Here is a 19,091-nt window from a genome sequence, read left to right as displayed (position 1 = left end):
CCCCATTCACACCAGAAAACTTGTTTAGTTAAACCAGGTTTAACTGAATAAAAATCAGAAGCAGAGAACTGAAAAACTAAATTTTCCACAAGATTCAAGCAATTGCTAAATTGTATTTTCAATGTGCCACATTTGAAGTGAACCAAATATTGATTTGAGCAGCTTCTATGGAGCTGCTGTGTTAAACCATGTTTAACAAAACAGCTTTAAAGCATGTTTAGGCTTTGGTGTGAATGGGGTACTAGATTAATAAATAATTTGGAAACCTACATCGAAGTTCTCAAAACCAAAGATATCAAGAACACCGATGGAAGAGAAGAAGTCAGTCCCTTTGATCCTTTGATTTATCTTGTTGATGAGCCATTTGAATGTACATGCGTAGAGGTTCATGGCCATTGAATCTCGAGAGTCCAACGCCTGTGAATCAAAGCACAGTTAAGTTAGTTCAAAATGGCTGCTAACAAATTTGAACCTCTATCTGTCTCTCTGATTCGTCACGTGCAAATGCACTCAAGACGCACGGCTTGCCTACAACAAGGATGGGCCAACTCTTGTGCTTTTTCCTTTTTATCCGCAAAACATTAGGGGTAGATCTTGCAATGGTAACGACTTATCGCATCCGCAACGAATCCTGATTTTTGTGGCATTCAGCGACCAATAGTATTTTCTATACTTTGCCGCTACTATTACTGCATGGATGGAATACAATACTAATCTCTACTACATAAGGTTAATTCCAGAAATTCCTCAAGTTTCCGTGACAGTTCACCAACTGTCGCCTAGAAAGATGCAGTGGCAGCGGATTTCATTGCTAAAGGAATAGATATGTATACGTATAAATGATACTGAGATCAACGCGTCTCCCACAAGTTTGCAGACTTGTCAGTTAATCGTCTTCCTGGCCTGACAGAGATCCTGGCTTACTTTGTACAATTAAGAAAACAATGCTCTATTTTGTACACATCGCCCAGTTGACTCACCTGTTCAACAGAGAGCGGTGACTGGATTTCTTCACCTCGGAGTATCATTGTTTTCTGCGTCAAAGCATCCGTTAATTCGTAGATGTCCACACGAAGAAGGTTTGCCACATTTTCTAGGACTGTTTAAGAAAACATCATAACGTTCAAGTTGTCGAGGGTAAAAAGCTGCTCCAACGGCCAAAAAAATACTTAATAAGCCTTGTTCCTCTCGAAATTTGCAGACCTTCCACCGATTCGCTTTTCAACACAATAAATGCAACTCCCTAGGCGCACGTCATATAAGTCAGTTGAGCCCGTCGGACAAGGTTCGTTCATGAACTCATCCGGTGGCCGTAAAACTCTCCATGTTGTAAACTTTTTCTTTTGTTCTTAAATTCAGTTCAACGTTGATGCCACGAGCAAATTTTCTCGATCTGGTAGCTTAACATGGTCACTTACTTATGGAGCTACGCTAGCGCGCATAACGCTGAAGCTCTGCATTCAATAATGTGTTTGTCTCACGAAGTACCACTGGACTTCTTTTTCTCAGTAAAAGTTTTAGAGTACGTCAGCAGCGTGAGGAATTACAACAACAACAACAACAACAACAATTTATCACTTATAGAGCGCTATTTACAATGACAGATCAACAGCGCTTTACAATCAATCCTAACCCACCCATCCCACCCCAGGGGAGGACATCCATCACACAGTAATCTCGTGCGTGGGAAATTCACGTCTCCTACCCCTAACCCTGTAGGAGACGGGACCTCCATTTATTCGTCCCTATCCGAGAAGACTAGAATATCTAACCATTTCTTGATGTTATAGAAAGGTAGCATATTCTTCTCAATTATTTTAAGACCTTGAGTGTTGGTCCAGCCGGGCTCGAACCCTCGACCTCCCGCACAACAGTCCAGCGCTCTATCCATTGAGCTAACCGGGAGGCGGTAGCTAACCGGGAGGCGGTTACACAACCACTATCGATACATACCACTTTTCTCGGAAACTTGTGCGCCACCTGCAGCCAGGAAATGAACATTCCCAATCTGCAGAACTCCAGAAATGACTTGTAGGACGTCAGAGATCTCCTCTTCTGTGAAGCACATCACTTTCATAGCATTCTGATGAAATTTGGAATGAAAATGTTAAAAAAAAGTGTGGCACTTCACTATTATTTTGCATATAAAAAAAATTAATTGTTTCCCCGAAACTACGGATCGAGACCCTCTAGGAGTTCTACCAGCGCCTCGATCCTAAACTCCCGAACCTCGATCCGCGATCCTCGATCCTCGATTCATCATTCTCGATCCTTCATTTTCGATCCTTCATTCTCGATCCTTCATTTTCGATCCTTCATTTTCGATCCTTCATTTTCGATCCTTCATTTTCGATCCTTCATTTTCGATCCTCCATTCTCGATACTCGATACCCGATACTCGATACCCGATACTCGAGCCTCCACTCTCGATCCTCGATTCTCGATAGTTTCGAGGATTGAGGATCGAGGGTCGAATTTCGTGTCAAGACGGTCAATTTGCTTTTAGCGGTACTGTATATCGACAACGATTTTTGGACATTGTATGTCATCACTCAAAGTAATCAGGGAGATGTACATTATAGACAAATTCATCCATTATATCGCACTCTTCATTGCCTTACCATGACATTGTTGAAATCTTCCTTGTCATTAATCGATGGGTCTCCATAGCAACCACTCTGTTTTAGGTAGTAATACTTCTCAGGGGAATTTAGAAGCATTGTACCTAAAAAATAATCATGACGATATACGGACGAGGGAACAGATAGTAACTTACAGTTACATCTAAAATCTGCATTCAAAGAACTAGAGGATCGCCAGGGAAACGCCAGATCTACAATAATATTCTAGTACGAGTGCCGTCCTCTCAAACAAGAGTATAACAATACTTAACTGCAAACAAAGCGTGGTGGAAGAGTAACCATAGGCAAAAAATAAAGGCCTAGTGAGCTGATGCAGATACCAACAACACTATGCGTGCAGCAGGAAGTAAATTGGATTGTAGGTACGGAAAAAAAAAAAAAAAAAGGGGCGGACAATTTGAATCATGTTTCCCACGACGAAGAGTCAGAATGGCTGACAAATATAGGTCCAAGTTCATTAGATGAATCGAACGAAGAAAAACAGCTGGACGACCAGAAAATTACTTCATTTAATGAAGAAAATAGAAACAGCGATACAACAACGCGCCAATTCCGTTCCGCTTCGCATACTTCTGTCACGCATTCCCCGTAAATAAATATCCGCGAAATTCGCCCGCACTGAAATAACAGTTTGGCGTGTTGGATAATAAATAACTTATTAGACGTTTTGTTGTGTAGTATCGCTGAGTACTTTTACTCGTTATTTTTATTTTGACTCGCCCTACGGGCTCGTCAAAATACGGCAGAACTCGTAAAAATACTCAGCGATACTACACAACAAAATGTCTAATAAGATTTATGTATTGCACTTGTTCGTTAAAGGTTTTATTGGCAGTCTGCTAGCACCCACTGAAACCCAGGGCTCAACACTAACTTTTAAAATTTCTAGCCAGGCAAGTGGCTGATGACAACTTAGATGTCACGACAATTTCAGTTTGTTTACTAGCCAAACTGGCTAGTGGAAATAAAAAACCACTGGCCAAAACTGAATTTCTTCTAGTCTGCGGCCAGTTGGCTACTGTTAGTGTCGAGCCCTAAAACCCCTAGTGGGGGTTTTAATTTGCAATGAGAGGCGTCCCATGCAAAAACACACAACGATCTACATTAACCCAGTGACCCCACCCTTTTTAACATGTCTCATTCTACACCAACATTTATTCCCATATTAGCCAGTTAATGAATTCCCAAACAATCATTCTTCCCTGTGCCTGTAATGAGAACGTTGAGAAGTCAGAGCAAAATAATTAAATCGCTTTTACAAGTAACTAGCAAGTACTCACTTCTTTGTTCATCAGATGCACCAGCCAGAAGCGCATAAAATATGTGGTAATTTCTTTCACCTGGATTTTGTCTGACAACACGATTCTAAAGGAGACAACGAACATAATAATCTTTTAAGTTTTCAGTCTAAAAATAAATAAAATGATAACTTAATGCAAAGCACACACAACTGCTCTGGTCTCAGGAGAGTCAGCCCCTGGAGAATTTGACCGTCATACTTTATTTTTTTGTAGTTCATTCATCAAAAATGAGTAAGTATGCCCTATGATTACATTGAGTTTATTCAGACAAGATTAACAATAGATTATTATGAAAACTGTGGAAGGAAGATCAAAAAACAACAAAAACTTACCTTTTCCAAAAGAACTGTCATTTATATTATAGCTGTGGGTCAAGGATGTAGTAAAAAGATGCTTCATTTCATACTTAAATTTTTGTTATTTTTGAGTGATAAAATAAACTTGTATCAAATTCAATATGCGTTTCTTATTACATATTTAACTTGAACATATATTTATATACACATCTTTATTTATTTGTCAGGCGTTTTTAACATGAGCCATTAGGCTCGGGGGATTGGGTAACCACCCCCTACGATACTGACATCAAATAATTGTTGTTGTTGTTGTTGTTGTTGAACCTAAACATTCTCCTTGTGCCACCTGCACCATCACTTTGCTCAACCCCCATCCCCCACTGACCACCATCCCAAGCTCTCTTTAACTACTTGATTGGGTAAACTGACTTATTCAACCCATTTCTACCTCCTTTTTAATGAAGCTGCTGGTTTAGTAAACTATGCACCAATCTCCGTCTTGCTCACCCTTCCCTTCATCATCTAAGTGTACACAACACTTTTTCAACTTAATCAGCACCCTTAATTGGATCCACTTCTTTTCCACCCAGTTGGGCTCTTGATCAAGTACATACACATAAATGTGTACTCAGAACACGGTTGTCCCTACATTTTGAAACAGCCATTATATTGGAGATACAGCTGTATTACTCATCATCTTCACTTGCAACAACCAGTGTGCTTAGCCATGACGAGTGTTATCAACTTCCTTATCAACTTTTCCTTATCAACTGCCCTACACTTAACTTGTATTCATGGAAATTCATGGCATCTCTGAAACAGCTTGTGAGTATTAATCATTTTATTTGTTAGATCTCCTTACACCACAAGGATACATTCCTGTATCTTTCCTCCATCCATTTGACCCTTAGCATTGAACTGCAGCTGAATGAACTTTCCAAACCTGCTTGAGTTGTTGTTGTAAACGGTCTTTGCATTTCCAAAGGCTTCCATGATAGGACTGTGTAAAGAATAAACCATACGATGAAATTACTAGACAGACAAAAACAATCTGACAGGCATGAGTGACCAGGACAGAGTTGGTCCTCACAATTTTCATATAACATCAAGCAGACAAGTGATGAGTGTAAAAAAAATATCAATGGGGGGATCTGTGATTGGTCTAATACCAAATTATCCAAACCACTACTGATGGTGTAGCTTAAGATTTGTAAGGTAGAGAGCAAGGAGAATTACCCATGAGACCTTGTGAGTGAAAGGGCTGAAGTATAAAAAATCATCTTCACAAGTAAACTGCAATGAAGAATTAGGAGGAATTACAGAAAAAAGTCCAAAAAAAATATCAGGCTTTGAGAGTTACTGACTGCTCAACAAGAAACTGAGCTACAATGTTTCTAACCACAGGTCAAATTTTATTATTTAAGTCATTTTACTCCCATGAAGGTACCTGTGATTTCTGATGACCAGTATATAAATTAAATAAACTGCGCTGAATTTTGAATGCATTGCTCACTTCCATGCAAATTACATGTACCCATTCACTACTCAGTGCTAAATACAGACTCCTTTGCACTGTAAACAAATTTACAACTAAGCCACTTTACCACCATTATTGAGTGTAACAAGGAACTACATTGCCAAGTTACTGAAAGATCCTTTTTTTTTTAATTCACCTTTACCTGCTTTGCAGAATGGCATCATCTACATTTGGGATATTTTCCAATTCTCCAGTTCCTCGGCTGACATCTGATAAATACTTTAGTATAAACTTTGTGGATTCTGTTTTGCCTGCACCAGACTCACCACTATATATTAAGAACAAAGCAAAAAACACATGGGATGATATTTCAGACTCTGAAATATTTGAGGTATTTGTCAGAGTTACCTTAAGTTTTTAAATCACTTGATAAGGAATCTATACTTGATATCACTGTACAAATGAAAGCTAGGAAACTGAGAACATCCCAATGAAAAGACAAAATTTATTTTTCTTACTGGCCCACCAACCCTGGTTCCCAGGCTAAATTATACAGTTGTTTGATGAGTTCCTTGAAACGAAATGTACCCAACAAACTTCTGTAGGAGTCAATAAAAGGAATCAAATAGGAATAAAAAAAGGGTACTGAATTATTAATACACTATCACCATCAAGTTTAAACCAGCCAAGGAGAAATCTTCCTCTAACTCTCTCTGTCTTGTTCTATCTCATGCAGTGGTTGTGCATTGTGGAGTGACGACTCCCTTATCAACTGTCTATCATATTATTACAAAACATCTGACCATTAACAACTGAATGATCAACCCTTAAAACTCCCACAAGTGATAAACATCTAGCCTCTCCCTGCATGTGCTTGTATGATACCCAAACATTATCCAGTAAACAGGTAAGGAGAATACTCAAAGTTATCAGGCAAAACTTTCCTGACCACTTTACAAGGGGCTGTGTAGCAACTAGAGGGTAGAATTATCAATCAGATCTCGGGAGTACATTCTTATTATAATTTGAGTTCCATGTGTCTGGCAGCAACTGCACAAGCAAGCCCAAAGGAACATACTTAGATACCTGCATTCCTTGGTGACAGTGCCACAGGTTAATGTACATTGTACATTAGTAGAGACAAAATAATAGGCCTACAGTATAGCTTTACCTTATGCATACAGTAAGTATGGATACTGAAGCACCACATGATAATGATGGTGACAATTGTATCAGTCATACCTTATGAGTATGCATTGACTTTCTCCCTTTTTCCACATGGAGTAGTAACACTCATTTGCGATGGCAAACACGTGAGGTGCTAGCTCCCCAATGTGCCTTTCTCTGTAACTTTCCATTACTGATTTATCATAGAGTCCTTCAATTACATAATATGGATTCACTGCACACAATATTGATCCAATGTAGGTCTGAAAGAAAAACATCATGAAAACTGTACCGTTAATATCTCAACTCAAACATGGCTGGGTGAAGAAAAGGGTACAGTCAACCCTCTGCCAACAGAAAAGAAGGATGAAGGTGTGAAATAGAAATGGAGTTATCAAAACATTCATTTTTCACAGTGATAGATAATTACAACTTGGATCATTTGATGGTTACCAGAGATAAATAAAAGAATACTGCAAGATGTTTAATGCCATGGTACATTGAATGCCTTGAAACTCAACTCCAGCCTCAATCCTCAAAATAGAGTACTGAGGATTGAGAATCGAGGATCAAGGATCAAGGATCAAGGATCAAGGATCAAGGGACAGTCAACTTACTTTTGAGTAGTATTGTACAACACTACTCAGGCCACTTTTCTTTGAGATACATTATGTGCAAAGAGGCAGCCAATTCTTCGTATGGGGTTCAGGTGATACATCCATCCCTGCCCAATGCTCAATACTCAGACAATCAAGAGTCATAGAAAATACTTATGTCACATTTTTCCCTGGGATCATAAACACTTTTAACAATTAATTTACACCCTTACATCATTACATATATTCTTTACACTGTTCTCTATACATTTCCTATGGTGCTGACAAAGAGAGTTTGTTTAACAAGAGCTTCTTTAGTTGGTGATCATTTCCTTTATTCTCGTGACCTTAATGTGTAATTCAGGGGTATTGTTGCAAGGAGAAATTAAATGCTAGTCACTCTGAAGGTGTAAAGGGTTGGTAAACAGGACAACTATCTACACGACTGCTTAACTCAAGTTTTAAAGTTGGCCACTTTCTCAGATCAATTCAGTCGCTAAAATTTTTTCTCTCTTTCATCACAATGGTAACCTGAATTGTTGCAATATGACATACTGGATGAGAGTTTGTAGACTTTAGGGAAAAGGACAACTACTAAAATAAAGCCTTACATATATCTTGTCACTTGTGTATCTGAGATGGAGATTGTGTAGTATAGCAGCATCATGGAGGTCACCTAGGTTGGCCATATCATCCACTCCTTCCACACTGGTCTGATGCATAGCTGTAACATTCTGTCTGTTAAGTGACTCTTTGGCAATATTATATGTCTGCCCCACATGCAAAATGGAACATAAAAAAATAACTCTTCAATCTTAAGATTGTGTAATACTTATTCATTCATTTGTTTCTTATTTATTAATTTACTCATTGCTTAGGGTTAGTAAAAGTATGACCTAAAGGAGTCAATCAAGGGTATCAAGAGATAACAGGTGAAAAAAAATGGAATAATGATCATTATGTATATGAGAACGATCCTTCGCAGTAAAGCACTATTTGAGCAATAGTGAAAATCAGACCTGAAAAAAATTTCAGGCCTGTACGGGATTCGAACCACTGACCTCTGCGATACTAGTGCAGCGCTCTACCAATTGAGCTAACAAGCCAACTGGGAGCAGGCCATCAAATTAATTCGATATAAACCCGTAGATGATAAATCAAACAACAACAAACATATGAAACATATGTGTGAACTGCGGTTATGAGACGTATATGAGAACGATCCTTCGCAGTAAAGCACTATTTGAGCAATTTAGTGAAAATCAGACCTGAAAAAAATTTCAGGCCTGTGCGGGATTCGAACCACTGACCTCTGCGATACTAGTGCAGCGCTCTACCAATTGAGCTAACAAGCCAACTGGGAGCAGGCCATCAAATTAATTCGATATAAACCCGTAGATGATAAATCAAACAACAACAAACATATGAAACATATGTGTGAACTGCGGTTATGAGACGTATATGAGAACGATCCTCATAATCCCGTACAGGCCTGAAATTTTTTTCAGGTCTGATTTTCACTATTGCTCAAATAGTGCTTTACTGCGAAGGATCGTTCTCATATACGTCTCATAACCGCAGTTCACACATATGTTTCATATGTTTGTTGTTGAATGATCATTATATAACCTTTATTGCCCAGTTTTCCAGCATTTTTCACTGTGGCTAGAACTACCATTATTTGACACCATCTGATTTTGCACTTTGATCTTAAAAAATTTGGTGAATTATTCAATTATCCGAGACTGGCGCATACATTTCATTGATGGTGTCCCTTTCATTTTGTAGGCTACAACTTGTTTGAAATAATGTGAAGTCAATAGCATATATTATTACACGACTCAGGCAGTCAGAGGGCCAATAACTAAAATCAATCAATCAAAATGCTCTATTGCCGGTCAATATTGTCTAAGTATTGGACCGGGCACTGTCCCGAATGGTCCCAAATGATACCGCACTTGTGTCGTAAAATAAATCTCTTATTAACCAAGCTTGCTAAGGACCATACTGGAAGAATATCGGCCCTCGGTTTTTTTTGTACGGACCTCACTGCGCTTGGTCCGTACTGTCAAGACCTCTGGCCGATATTCTCCCAGTACGGCCCTTGCGCTTGGTTAATAAGATATATCTATATGCCCTTAAAAGTTAATTTTCTTTTGAATTTTCATGCACAATATTGCGTCCTCTCAAAATTTGTCTAATCACAATGTCCAAAGGTCAAGAAAATTTAGAACTTAGACAGGTTAGAAAATGAAACAAAAAAAGACTTTTGAGCTACAAGAAACGTGACACTCTTGATTATAAGAGGATAACTTTGACAAGCCACATTGTTGATACAGAAGCCTAAGTCATTATATCAGTCACTAATTGACACTGACACATTGATTGATAGAGGGGCATTGGCTGAATAATACTCCCAGCCCTTTAAGTTACTGGGACTTGCAAGAAACGGGCTCCGGGGTGATACTGTGAGCAGAAACTAGATGCCAGTCCCCCTGAGGAGGTTCATGAGTTGAAGAAGAGTTTCTAAAACAACAGTCACTTATTCAGTCTTCAGAAAAAGAAAAAAAATTATCAAAATTTTAAATTCAAAACAAAGCTTTTTTTAGAAAATAAATTTAAAACTTCTCTTTGGATAGCATAAAGCACCATGATTGAAAAATGAAAGCAAAATTAGTATCGCATAAATATTTAGAGAAGAAATATAATTCCCTTGTCCAAGAATAAACGATCAGAATCCAGTGTCGTTACTCTTAATTTTAATCGGTTTTCTAGAAATCTTTAGCGCACCTTTAGACATATGGGTGTATATATCATTGTCGATCTTCATGTATGACAATTATGTTCAGTTGGTACTTCACAAGGTGTTCAATAAAAAATTATTATCCACAATAAAAATCAATTCTCATTGGAATTGTCACCAAGCTTAAACTGAAAAAACAAATCATGTCCCAATTAAGCTTATAGTCTTTTGTTCCACTTGATAACGAAATATTTCGCGCAGCGAAAAATACAACGGATTAATAACTGAAACTGGAAGATTTTCGAACGTCGTAGTATTAGATTTTATGGGAATTACGTAAATGGGCAACCGGATATGCATTCAAACTCACGTCCGAACTAAATCTCAAATTCGCAACTACAACATGCATTCAAAGTAATTATTGCATGGATCGCTATCTATAAAACAGCGTGAAGTAAACAAACTAAACGATATGTCCAATTAACCGCAAGTTAATCTACGATCTCGCCTTTTAATGTTAGATATCTCTTCCATCGTGAGAGGTCAATTATAGCGCAAACAGTCATACCTGTAAACTTATATCACGACAAAATCGCTTGAAGTGGGAGGGTTAGTTCACATAATTGCAATCATTAGAACGTGTCGAGTCGTACACAATGAATACAATCTTTCGTTAACAAAAAACTCACCTTCTCGTATTCAGTACGGAAAGTAACTTGTCCCCCTTTTGATTCTGTTACTGTAGCAGGGACCCAATCTTTCCCCTCGAGAAGCCACACACGAGATCCCTAAAATATAAACCGAACCTTTGAAAGAGCAGATCCCGGCGTATGAGGCACATCAGATCTCATTCCATCACACTCTATCGAAAACACTAAACGCGAATTGTTCCTAATTGATAACAACAAAATCTCACCACTTCGTAAAATGATTCCATGGCTAAACTTCCCAATCACGGGCAAAGTTTCGTCAGGACATCGTAAGGTTGGCGAAAAATTTGAGCGTTCGAGAAAAAATAGAAACCACTTCCGAAAGAGCACCGATTCTGCAGTTCCGCTCGACTTTCTAGTCCATATCGCGGGCGCGGGATCTTATTACGGAACGGAAGGTCAACGGATGGGAGGAGCTAGTTGACCAGTTTGCGTACGTTCAATGGAACGACATCTATCGCCGCGAAAAAGTCGGATCTGTTACTATATAGGAGGGATGTTAGCTAAAATCGGGGATGATACCCTCAGTATCTCTATGTTTTTTTCTTGTTTTGGTAAACTTCAGCCTATTGGATGCGTTCCTGATTCGATTTAGTGTTACTGCAACCGGAAGTTGGTTGATCGCTTCAGTGGTATCTGCTATGAAGAATTTGGACCAGAAGAGCGGTCAAGGTTGGGAATTCAATTATTTTTCCGGTTTTACTCCCCTATTCCACTTACGACGCATCACGAGAAATGAAACTTCAATGGTTTGGAAATGGGATGATAAAAAAGAGAAATACACTTAAGACCAACTTCGATTAGAAAAGATGAGCTTCAATGGGTGTTTTTTAATAGGTTTTTTCGTGGAGGGGGGGGGGGGGCGGGGGGTGGGAGGAGAGAGGGAAAGAGGGAGGGAGGAGACAGCATACAGAAATTTCTGATTATATTGGATAATGGATACTTTTAAGGCGAAGTTGTGTGGGTAACACGGATGGGGCGAAAGTTTTTGCGTCATACTTTTTATGACTTCTTGCTATTTTGACCTCCCATACCAGATAGGATCTGAAGAGAAATGTGAGGCGTTTGCATCAGAGTCAATCGATAAGATAAAGCCGTGCTGCAATTGTACGGTTTATAACAATAAAATTAAAAATAAAAAAAAAAACACTCTGCTCCCTGTGCTTCTATTGAAACGCTTCAAGATGTTGTACAATTTTGCTGCTGTTTTTAGTTCACAAATTCATCTTTTAAGTAATAACTCCCGGTGTTCGGCTTGAATGTTTCTCAGCTGCCATGAGCTTTTGGAAGTACTTAAAGAAAGTTCGCCGCCATTCGTGGAAAATCCTTCTGCGAAGTAATTTCAAAGTGATTCTCTTACCACACCGAGCCATTCAACAAACTTCTACCAATCGCTCCCTGAATTACGCCAAACTCGAATTCGGACAAACATACGGTGATAGACAAAATCAAACGGAAACATGATAAGTAGAAGAGAAAAGTCACACTGATCTGAAAGCTATAGACGTTTGCCTTTTATGAGTTTTTCTCAGCCGTGCTAAAAAAAAGATCTGCACATTTTTACGAATTTCTTTACCTACAGGATGTATCTCAACTCTATCATTATTTGCTCCCCATTTAAACAAGAAGCAGAGCTCGTAAAAATTCACAATCATTGCGCGGTTTGGTCACTTACTGTTATGTATGATATAAAGTGATCAACACTTAATATGTAGGAAATTTTCCTGTGAGCTTCAATAAATTTAAGGGCTTCCCCTCGCGACGAAAGGTATATCTGTCTAAAGCAATAAATGAGAATAACAGCTAACGTGCGCCTCGGTAAATCGACAGAAAAGAAACACAAGAGCTTTCCTGGCAGAACAGCCAAATTCATAATAACCCTAAAAATACATGCACAAGACCAGTACCCAAAAGCTCAAATCTTTTTTAGCAGAAAGTGACCTCGAAACAAAACAAGAAACTATATCCTGTATGCTTAAAAGATAAAACTCACTGTACGTGTCAGTGAAGAAGTGAAATAAATCGCTGTTGAGGTGGGATATGTTTCAAACACTCGCACCTTGCTACAAAACACGACGGAGAATTTCTTAAGCAACGTTTAGCAGTACACTAGAAAAACCTGAAACGCGACGGATGAAAAAATACGCGTATAAGTAGCAATTCGCTGCGTTGTTTTTGGAAAGCTCAGATCAGCAAAATATAATTTTTAAGGGAATTTGGAAATGATTCTCTCACAGATGAAAAAACTCGAAGCACCATACTTTGGCAAACAACAAACATCCAATATTCTTCCTTATTATAGAGCTGGCAGAGACCGTGACAAGATGAAGCGAATCCTGAGTTCTGATTGGCTTCCCGAGTGAGCAAGGTGGACCCATCTTGCCCGCTCGGGACGACCCATTTTAACTGATCCCGCGCAAGACAAAACACTCGTCAACCGGACTTTCAAAGTTCGTAACTTTTAGACAATGTCCGCGACGATGTCGCAAAACGCGGCAGAAGACAGTCAAAACGAAGGAAAGACTTGAACAAGCCTCTTAGGTACACTGTGCTACAAACACAGTTGGTTTTCTTTCCCGGCTCTCGAAATGAACAAGTCATTACTGATTCTTAGGCCCAGTTCAGACGCCATACTTCACATGAACTTAAATCGTTGAATTCGATTCGGCCCGGCTGAAGTATGGCGTCCGAAATGGGCCTTAATAACGCAAAAAATGCTCGGCCAAAATCCAGCCATCTTGACCTCACGCTTGGTCAATAATAACGCATATTTCACGCTCTATTTACGCCAAACTCTGAAACAAAACTGTGATATTAGACCGACTCAAGTTGAGACTGAAACGTATGCATCAAATTTAAAAAGCCATTATTGTCTGATAGCTTACTTCAGTCATAGTTAGTAGAGGGGACAGCTGTCCCCCTCTACAAACTATGGTTCAACTTTTCGTTTTGTGAAACTCAGTCCTTGGCTGGAGTGAACGTAGGTTTGAAAAGCTCCAGACAAAGGCTGTCATGCCTTTTGGCAATTTAAAGTGATCCTGCTCAACCGGAAAATCGACCATTTGTTAAGAATCAAACTAAGTCAATTAAGAATTTGTCAAAACTCCACTTCTCGACTTCTCTGATCGATCTCAGCTAACACTTCTTATTTCAACCACGTCATTGTTGTTAAGTTTGGCCCTTTTCTCAGCTACCACTAGATCGAGCCTGAATATTTCAAATGAAAGGTGGCATAATTGGGATAGCTTGCTTTCATAATTTCAAAATGAATCGGTGTCCAAACAAAGCTTTCAAAGCACCATGCTGATTCATTAAGAAAGCATTCAGCATTCATTCCCAGTGAAATCTTATTTATTCATTTTCTGACTGCATCCACAACGAGTGATATGTCTCCTCGCCCGCAAGTCTTTCTCATTTGCATGAAAATCTCGTTTCAGACTACATTTTTAGAAGTGTTTACCCTGCGAGCAGAGCCTTTTCTTCTTTTCTTCTTCTTTTCTTCTTTTTAACCCTCCAAGGGAAAAGGCATTTAAGTGTATTTTAAGTGCATTTTAAGTGTATTTAACCGCCTCCCGGTTAGTTCAGTTGGTTAGAGCGCCGGATTGTGTTGTGCGGGAGGTCGAGGGTTCGAGCCCCGGCCGGACCAATACTCATGGTCTTAAAATAAGTGAGGAGAATTTGCTACCTTTCTATAATCAAGAAATGGATAGATATTCTAGTCTTCTCGGATAAGGACGAATAAACCCCGAAAAGACCCCGTCTCCTTCAGGGTTAGGGGTAGGAGACGTTAATTTCCCACGCACGAGATTATTGGGTCGTGGATGTCCTCCCCTGGGGTGGGATGGGTGGGAATTGGCCCTGAAAAGCCCCTATGGGGAGTTGTCAACTAACGTATGTATGTATGTACATGTATATATGTAGAGGCTCTGCCGACATCCTGTTGTAGGGCTTTGAAATGGGCTCCGGGCTATTCAAGCCGGTTTTGCCTCCAGTCAAACCGGTTTTGGTGCGCACGCCTTTGTTTTTCATGTACACAGATGACCAAATCTGCGCCCACAATAGTTCAAGGGGGCCTGGAAAAGGATCAATTTCTAGGCAACCGCTGCGCATGTTCAAACGAGCAACAACAGGATGTCTGCAGAGCCTTTTTCCCTTTTTGATTCGAGGACGAGTTAAAAGGGCTCTGCTCGCAGGGTAAGAAGTTGTCTGTTTTGTTTTTTTGTTTTTTTTTCAATGATATGGCTAGGTGTATTTTGTTGTTGCTGTTGTGTGGGGTGAATGAAGTAATGCTTCACACTGGGCCGGAATTACGAATTTGATATGTTTGTTTTGCAGTGTGAGCTCGTTGCTTGCACTCTTTGAATATTGCCAAAGACGAATGTCTCCTAAGTCAGATAGAAGGGCCCAGGATATTTAGATGGCCGTATTATGCTTGTAATTGAAGTAATTAACGAGACATGAGAGAACCGTTTTCTTCTTGTCGGTGATAATTTCTTTTAAGCTTTTTAGGAGCCACTGACCGCAAATAGCGAGAATCTGCGGAAAGATTTTATGAATTATCCACGCAGATAAATGTCTGCGTAATAAACCATGTTCGAATACTCTTTAAATTGTTCCCATGAAAGACCTATCAGAACTGAGAAAAAAACTACTTTTCCGGTTATAGATACGTATCTATAACCGCAGTTCAAAATATATGAACTTCATATATTCATTGTATCTGATTTATCATCACGGGTTTATTACGAATCAACTTAAAGGCCTGCTCCCAGTTGGCTTGTTAGCTCAATTGGTAGAGCGCTGCACTAGTATCGCAGAGGTCAGTGGTTCGAATCCCATACAGGCCTGATTTTTTTCACGTCTGATTTTCGCTATTGCATAAATAGCGTTCTCTGCTGCGAGGATCGTGCATCATACGTATTTTCCCATACCGTTGCATTTCCAAATCAAATTAAGAAGAGAGAGAGCCAAATTCTATTCTTATAGAACGGCAAAATAATTTTATTTTGGTTCGAAACGAGTACTTGGTAGGGATATAGGCGTGTGATTGAATAGTTGTCCTAGAAGAGGGTCCCTATTCTTTTTACGTGAAGCGTGATTGAGCGATTTTTTTCTCGCGAATCGTGATTTGATTTTTTTTATCTGTGAATCGTGATTAAAGATAATAAGATATTTTCATGTGCACGTGAACTAGTTTTTTTTTTTCAGTTAAGCGTGAACCGTGAATAAGGAATTGAATTTAAACGTTATTCGGGAACCATTTTGTTTTGTCTGATAAATTTCCGGCTATTTTATCGTCTTGAAAATGTACGTACTGTTATCGAACGGTTCTGGTTAGGTTTTGGTCAGGGTTTTCACTGTACATGTAATTATATATGATCAATCTTGCTTTCATATAAACGAAGGCTTCTCTATTTGTTTATCAAAGTTAGTTGATGTCGTTATCGGCCACATTACAGAGGTTGAAAAGTTTTAAATGCGGGTATTCTCTCGCATTAGCAAATAAATGAATTTCCTGGAAGATAGAGTTTTGACCACATTTTAACATAAAACACAACATAAATTTTATTTACCAGAAAAAGATATTCATTAGACCATCTACTTGGACTTTCGCTAGTTTACTATAACAAAATTTAGCATATAAGTTTTCGAAAAGGTTTGGGTATTTGTTAAAATTGGCCAACTCTGCAAAAACTCAGGTTACATTTAATGCACAGTTTGGTCTTCCATATTTCCTCTAATGCTGTTACAAGCTATCAAATCTTTGTGATATGTACCTACCCGACCATTTAGCTATGCAGGGAAATGGAACATTTTTAAAATATACCGGAGTCACGGTAGGTGGGGGTTTACAAACAATTCATCAAAATGGTCCAGGAGTAACGACTTATTGAAACACGTCTTGCCACATCCAGAGGGTCCCATGATTAAATCTGCTACTGGGTGTCTTAAATCGAAAAGCCTCGCCCATTCCAAGTCCCACTAATAGAATAGGTTGAAATAAAAGCAAAGCAATTTACTGCCTTAACATTTATGTTTTATCTCCCAAAGGATTAGATGCTCCTAAAGTTTTTTTTTCTCTGATTAAAATATCGTTGAAAAAAAAAAACATTGACGTAGCATGATTTGAATCTAAGTTAAATCTAAAAATCGACTTTACTTTTAAGAGAGCATCCATTCCATCGGGCCGTAAAGAAGCAAGTAACATATTCGGAAAAACTTAATTGTTCAATAGTCGTCAGAAAAATCACAAAATCAACATTCGTTGTACAATGAAATAATCCTTGTAAAATTGAGCAACAGCAAGAACATGAACAACGAATTTTGATTAAATTACGCACTAAATTTCGTTAAAAGTACAAGCTGAGTTAATTAACTCGGTTTGTACTTAGTTTCAAGGTTTCAACTGTAAGAGGCAACTTTGCAGCGGAATCGGAAGTCTCAAACACATCCTTGCCTTCTCTTCCGATTCTTTCACTTCGCACGTGGCACGGAAACACTTATACTCACGTCAAACCCGTGCGGAACACTTTTCTCTAAAAACAGTTTTAGTTTAATTCAATTGTATAGGCCTCAATTTAAGCAGCATGCTTCGTCTTCCCTATTCGCTGTTTTCAAGTGTGTCGTGATGTATCCACATCTTTGTCTCCTTTGCACTGCCATTTTTGTCGTCTGTTTAGGGAAATAGTGCCTTTTCTATTTGAATATTTCTCATTGTTCTACAATTAATGTCTCGAGAGAGAGAGAGAGAGGCTCTAGAAATATCATTAGATTACCGTTTGAATAAGACAGGACGGAGCCGACTTGAAGTCTTGGCTGCAAATAAGTGAGATGTATGTAATAAATGTCTGGTTTAACACCAGCTTACGTGACATCAGTGTTTTTTTCTTTTTTTTTTTTTTTTTTTTTATCATAGTAGACCTCACAAAATTCTTAAAAACTAAGAATAATCATAGTACCCTTCCATTATTTACTAATTCTCTGATCAGAGACATGTGTCATATATTTATCTTATTGCCAAAACTAAATCGATAATTCTGTGTCCGATGCCATCGTTGATTACATCACCCGGTTTAGCTTATGAGCAGGCCCAGGCCCTCGCCCTTGTTCGTGTAAAAAAATATCGTTTTAGCGCAAACCTTCTTGTTAAAACAATGAAGATTGTAGTTGATGGACAAGATCTTAATGAGCATTTTAAAAGGAGGGGTAGACAATGTATTAGTGCATATTTACTTGTTAGAAAGCAACAAATAAATAGAACAACGATTAAAAAGTTGAAGAAAACACGCGTTTCCTCCTGTATTAGCGATCCTCTACAGGTTACAAAGTGAAGGTCAAGGCACACAAAAAGTGGTAAAAGTTTCAACTTAAAACGAAAATAAAGCACACTTATAATATTGTCCAAGTTACATAAGGAGTGCGGTGTTGATTATGAATCCAAACCATAACAATAAGAAAACTTAGGTGCTGAGATCAAACTTCTCGTGGAAGGGTTGAACGAGAGTTCGACCTTCATCTTCGTTAGTTCACCTTCTTGAGTGAAGAGGTAATTGAAATTGAACAAAGTTTCCCGGCCCTGCTGTGATGCTCTCAGTTTTTTATATACTGTGGTTGACAGTTACAACCATTTAATACAGAATACCAAAACCGAGAGAATCAAAGAGACTTGTAAACCTCGTAGCGTTTTTGTGCGTATTCTGGAGTTTTGGATTCCCATCATTTTGAACAAACAGACCATTAAAGACTCCTCTCTTGATTTATTTAGTCACAATACAAAAGCTTATTCATCGCATGAGCTCACAACCTAAACTTCAGTTACTCTGTTTTATTTTCTGCTTTTGCCAGCTTTTGTAATCAGTCGTAGATAATTATTACTCGGGCTAACATACCACTAATGTTCTTTACAAAACTAATCGCTCGTTTAAACACCTAAAAGACGATATGATGCTAAGCAATTATTCAGTGAAACACCTCATAAAAAAAAAGAAGTGTTTCTATTCACCAGTGATATAATCTGGTAGCTACCAGCAATATTCAGTGAAACACATAAATTCTTTTTAAAATTGTAATATTCTTTTTAACGTCATGATTTCAGTTGGTTAGTAAAGTTTTTGACTCTCCAGTTAAGAAAGATAGTCGATCTGGTAGCAATATTCTAA

General features: G+C 38.6%; 1 protein-coding gene across 2 annotated transcripts in view; it reads right to left on the bottom strand.

Annotated features, from left to right (window-relative positions):
• Positions 1 to 11,283, bottom strand: part of LOC111325968 (unconventional myosin-X) — a 39,138-nt gene extending 27,855 nt beyond the window's left edge. The window contains exons 1-12 of one of the 2 annotated variants that reach the window (XM_088740872.1): positions 11,139 to 11,283; positions 10,912 to 11,010; positions 8,091 to 8,249; positions 6,959 to 7,146; positions 5,919 to 6,044; positions 5,115 to 5,239; positions 4,276 to 4,289; positions 3,923 to 4,007; positions 2,622 to 2,725; positions 1,954 to 2,083; positions 981 to 1,099; positions 271 to 417 (exon numbers count right to left, since the gene is read on the bottom strand). In XM_088740872.1, the coding sequence (XP_088596998.1) occupies positions 271 to 417; positions 981 to 1,099; positions 1,954 to 2,083; positions 2,622 to 2,725; positions 3,923 to 4,007; positions 4,276 to 4,289; positions 5,115 to 5,239; positions 5,919 to 6,044; positions 6,959 to 7,146; positions 8,091 to 8,249; positions 10,912 to 11,010; positions 11,139 to 11,159 (1,317 nt within the window). In that variant the 5' untranslated portion in view covers positions 11,160 to 11,283. Of the gene's footprint in view, positions 1 to 270; positions 418 to 980; positions 1,100 to 1,953; positions 2,084 to 2,621; positions 2,726 to 3,922; positions 4,008 to 4,275; positions 4,290 to 5,114; positions 5,240 to 5,918; positions 6,045 to 6,958; positions 7,147 to 7,500; positions 7,650 to 8,090; positions 8,250 to 10,911; positions 11,011 to 11,138 lie in introns of those variants that run through there. The other variant, XM_088740873.1, reaches the window with a different exon arrangement.
• Positions 11,284 to 19,091: the final 7,808 nt, after the last annotated feature.

The sequence above is a fragment of the Stylophora pistillata genome, chromosome 12, assembly GCF_964205215.1.
Source record: "Stylophora pistillata chromosome 12, jaStyPist1.2, whole genome shotgun sequence".
Taxonomy (NCBI): domain Eukaryota; kingdom Metazoa; phylum Cnidaria; class Anthozoa; order Scleractinia; family Pocilloporidae; genus Stylophora; species Stylophora pistillata.
The sequence above is the reverse complement of the archived record's forward strand: the minus strand, read 5'-3'. Positions and strand labels throughout refer to the sequence as shown.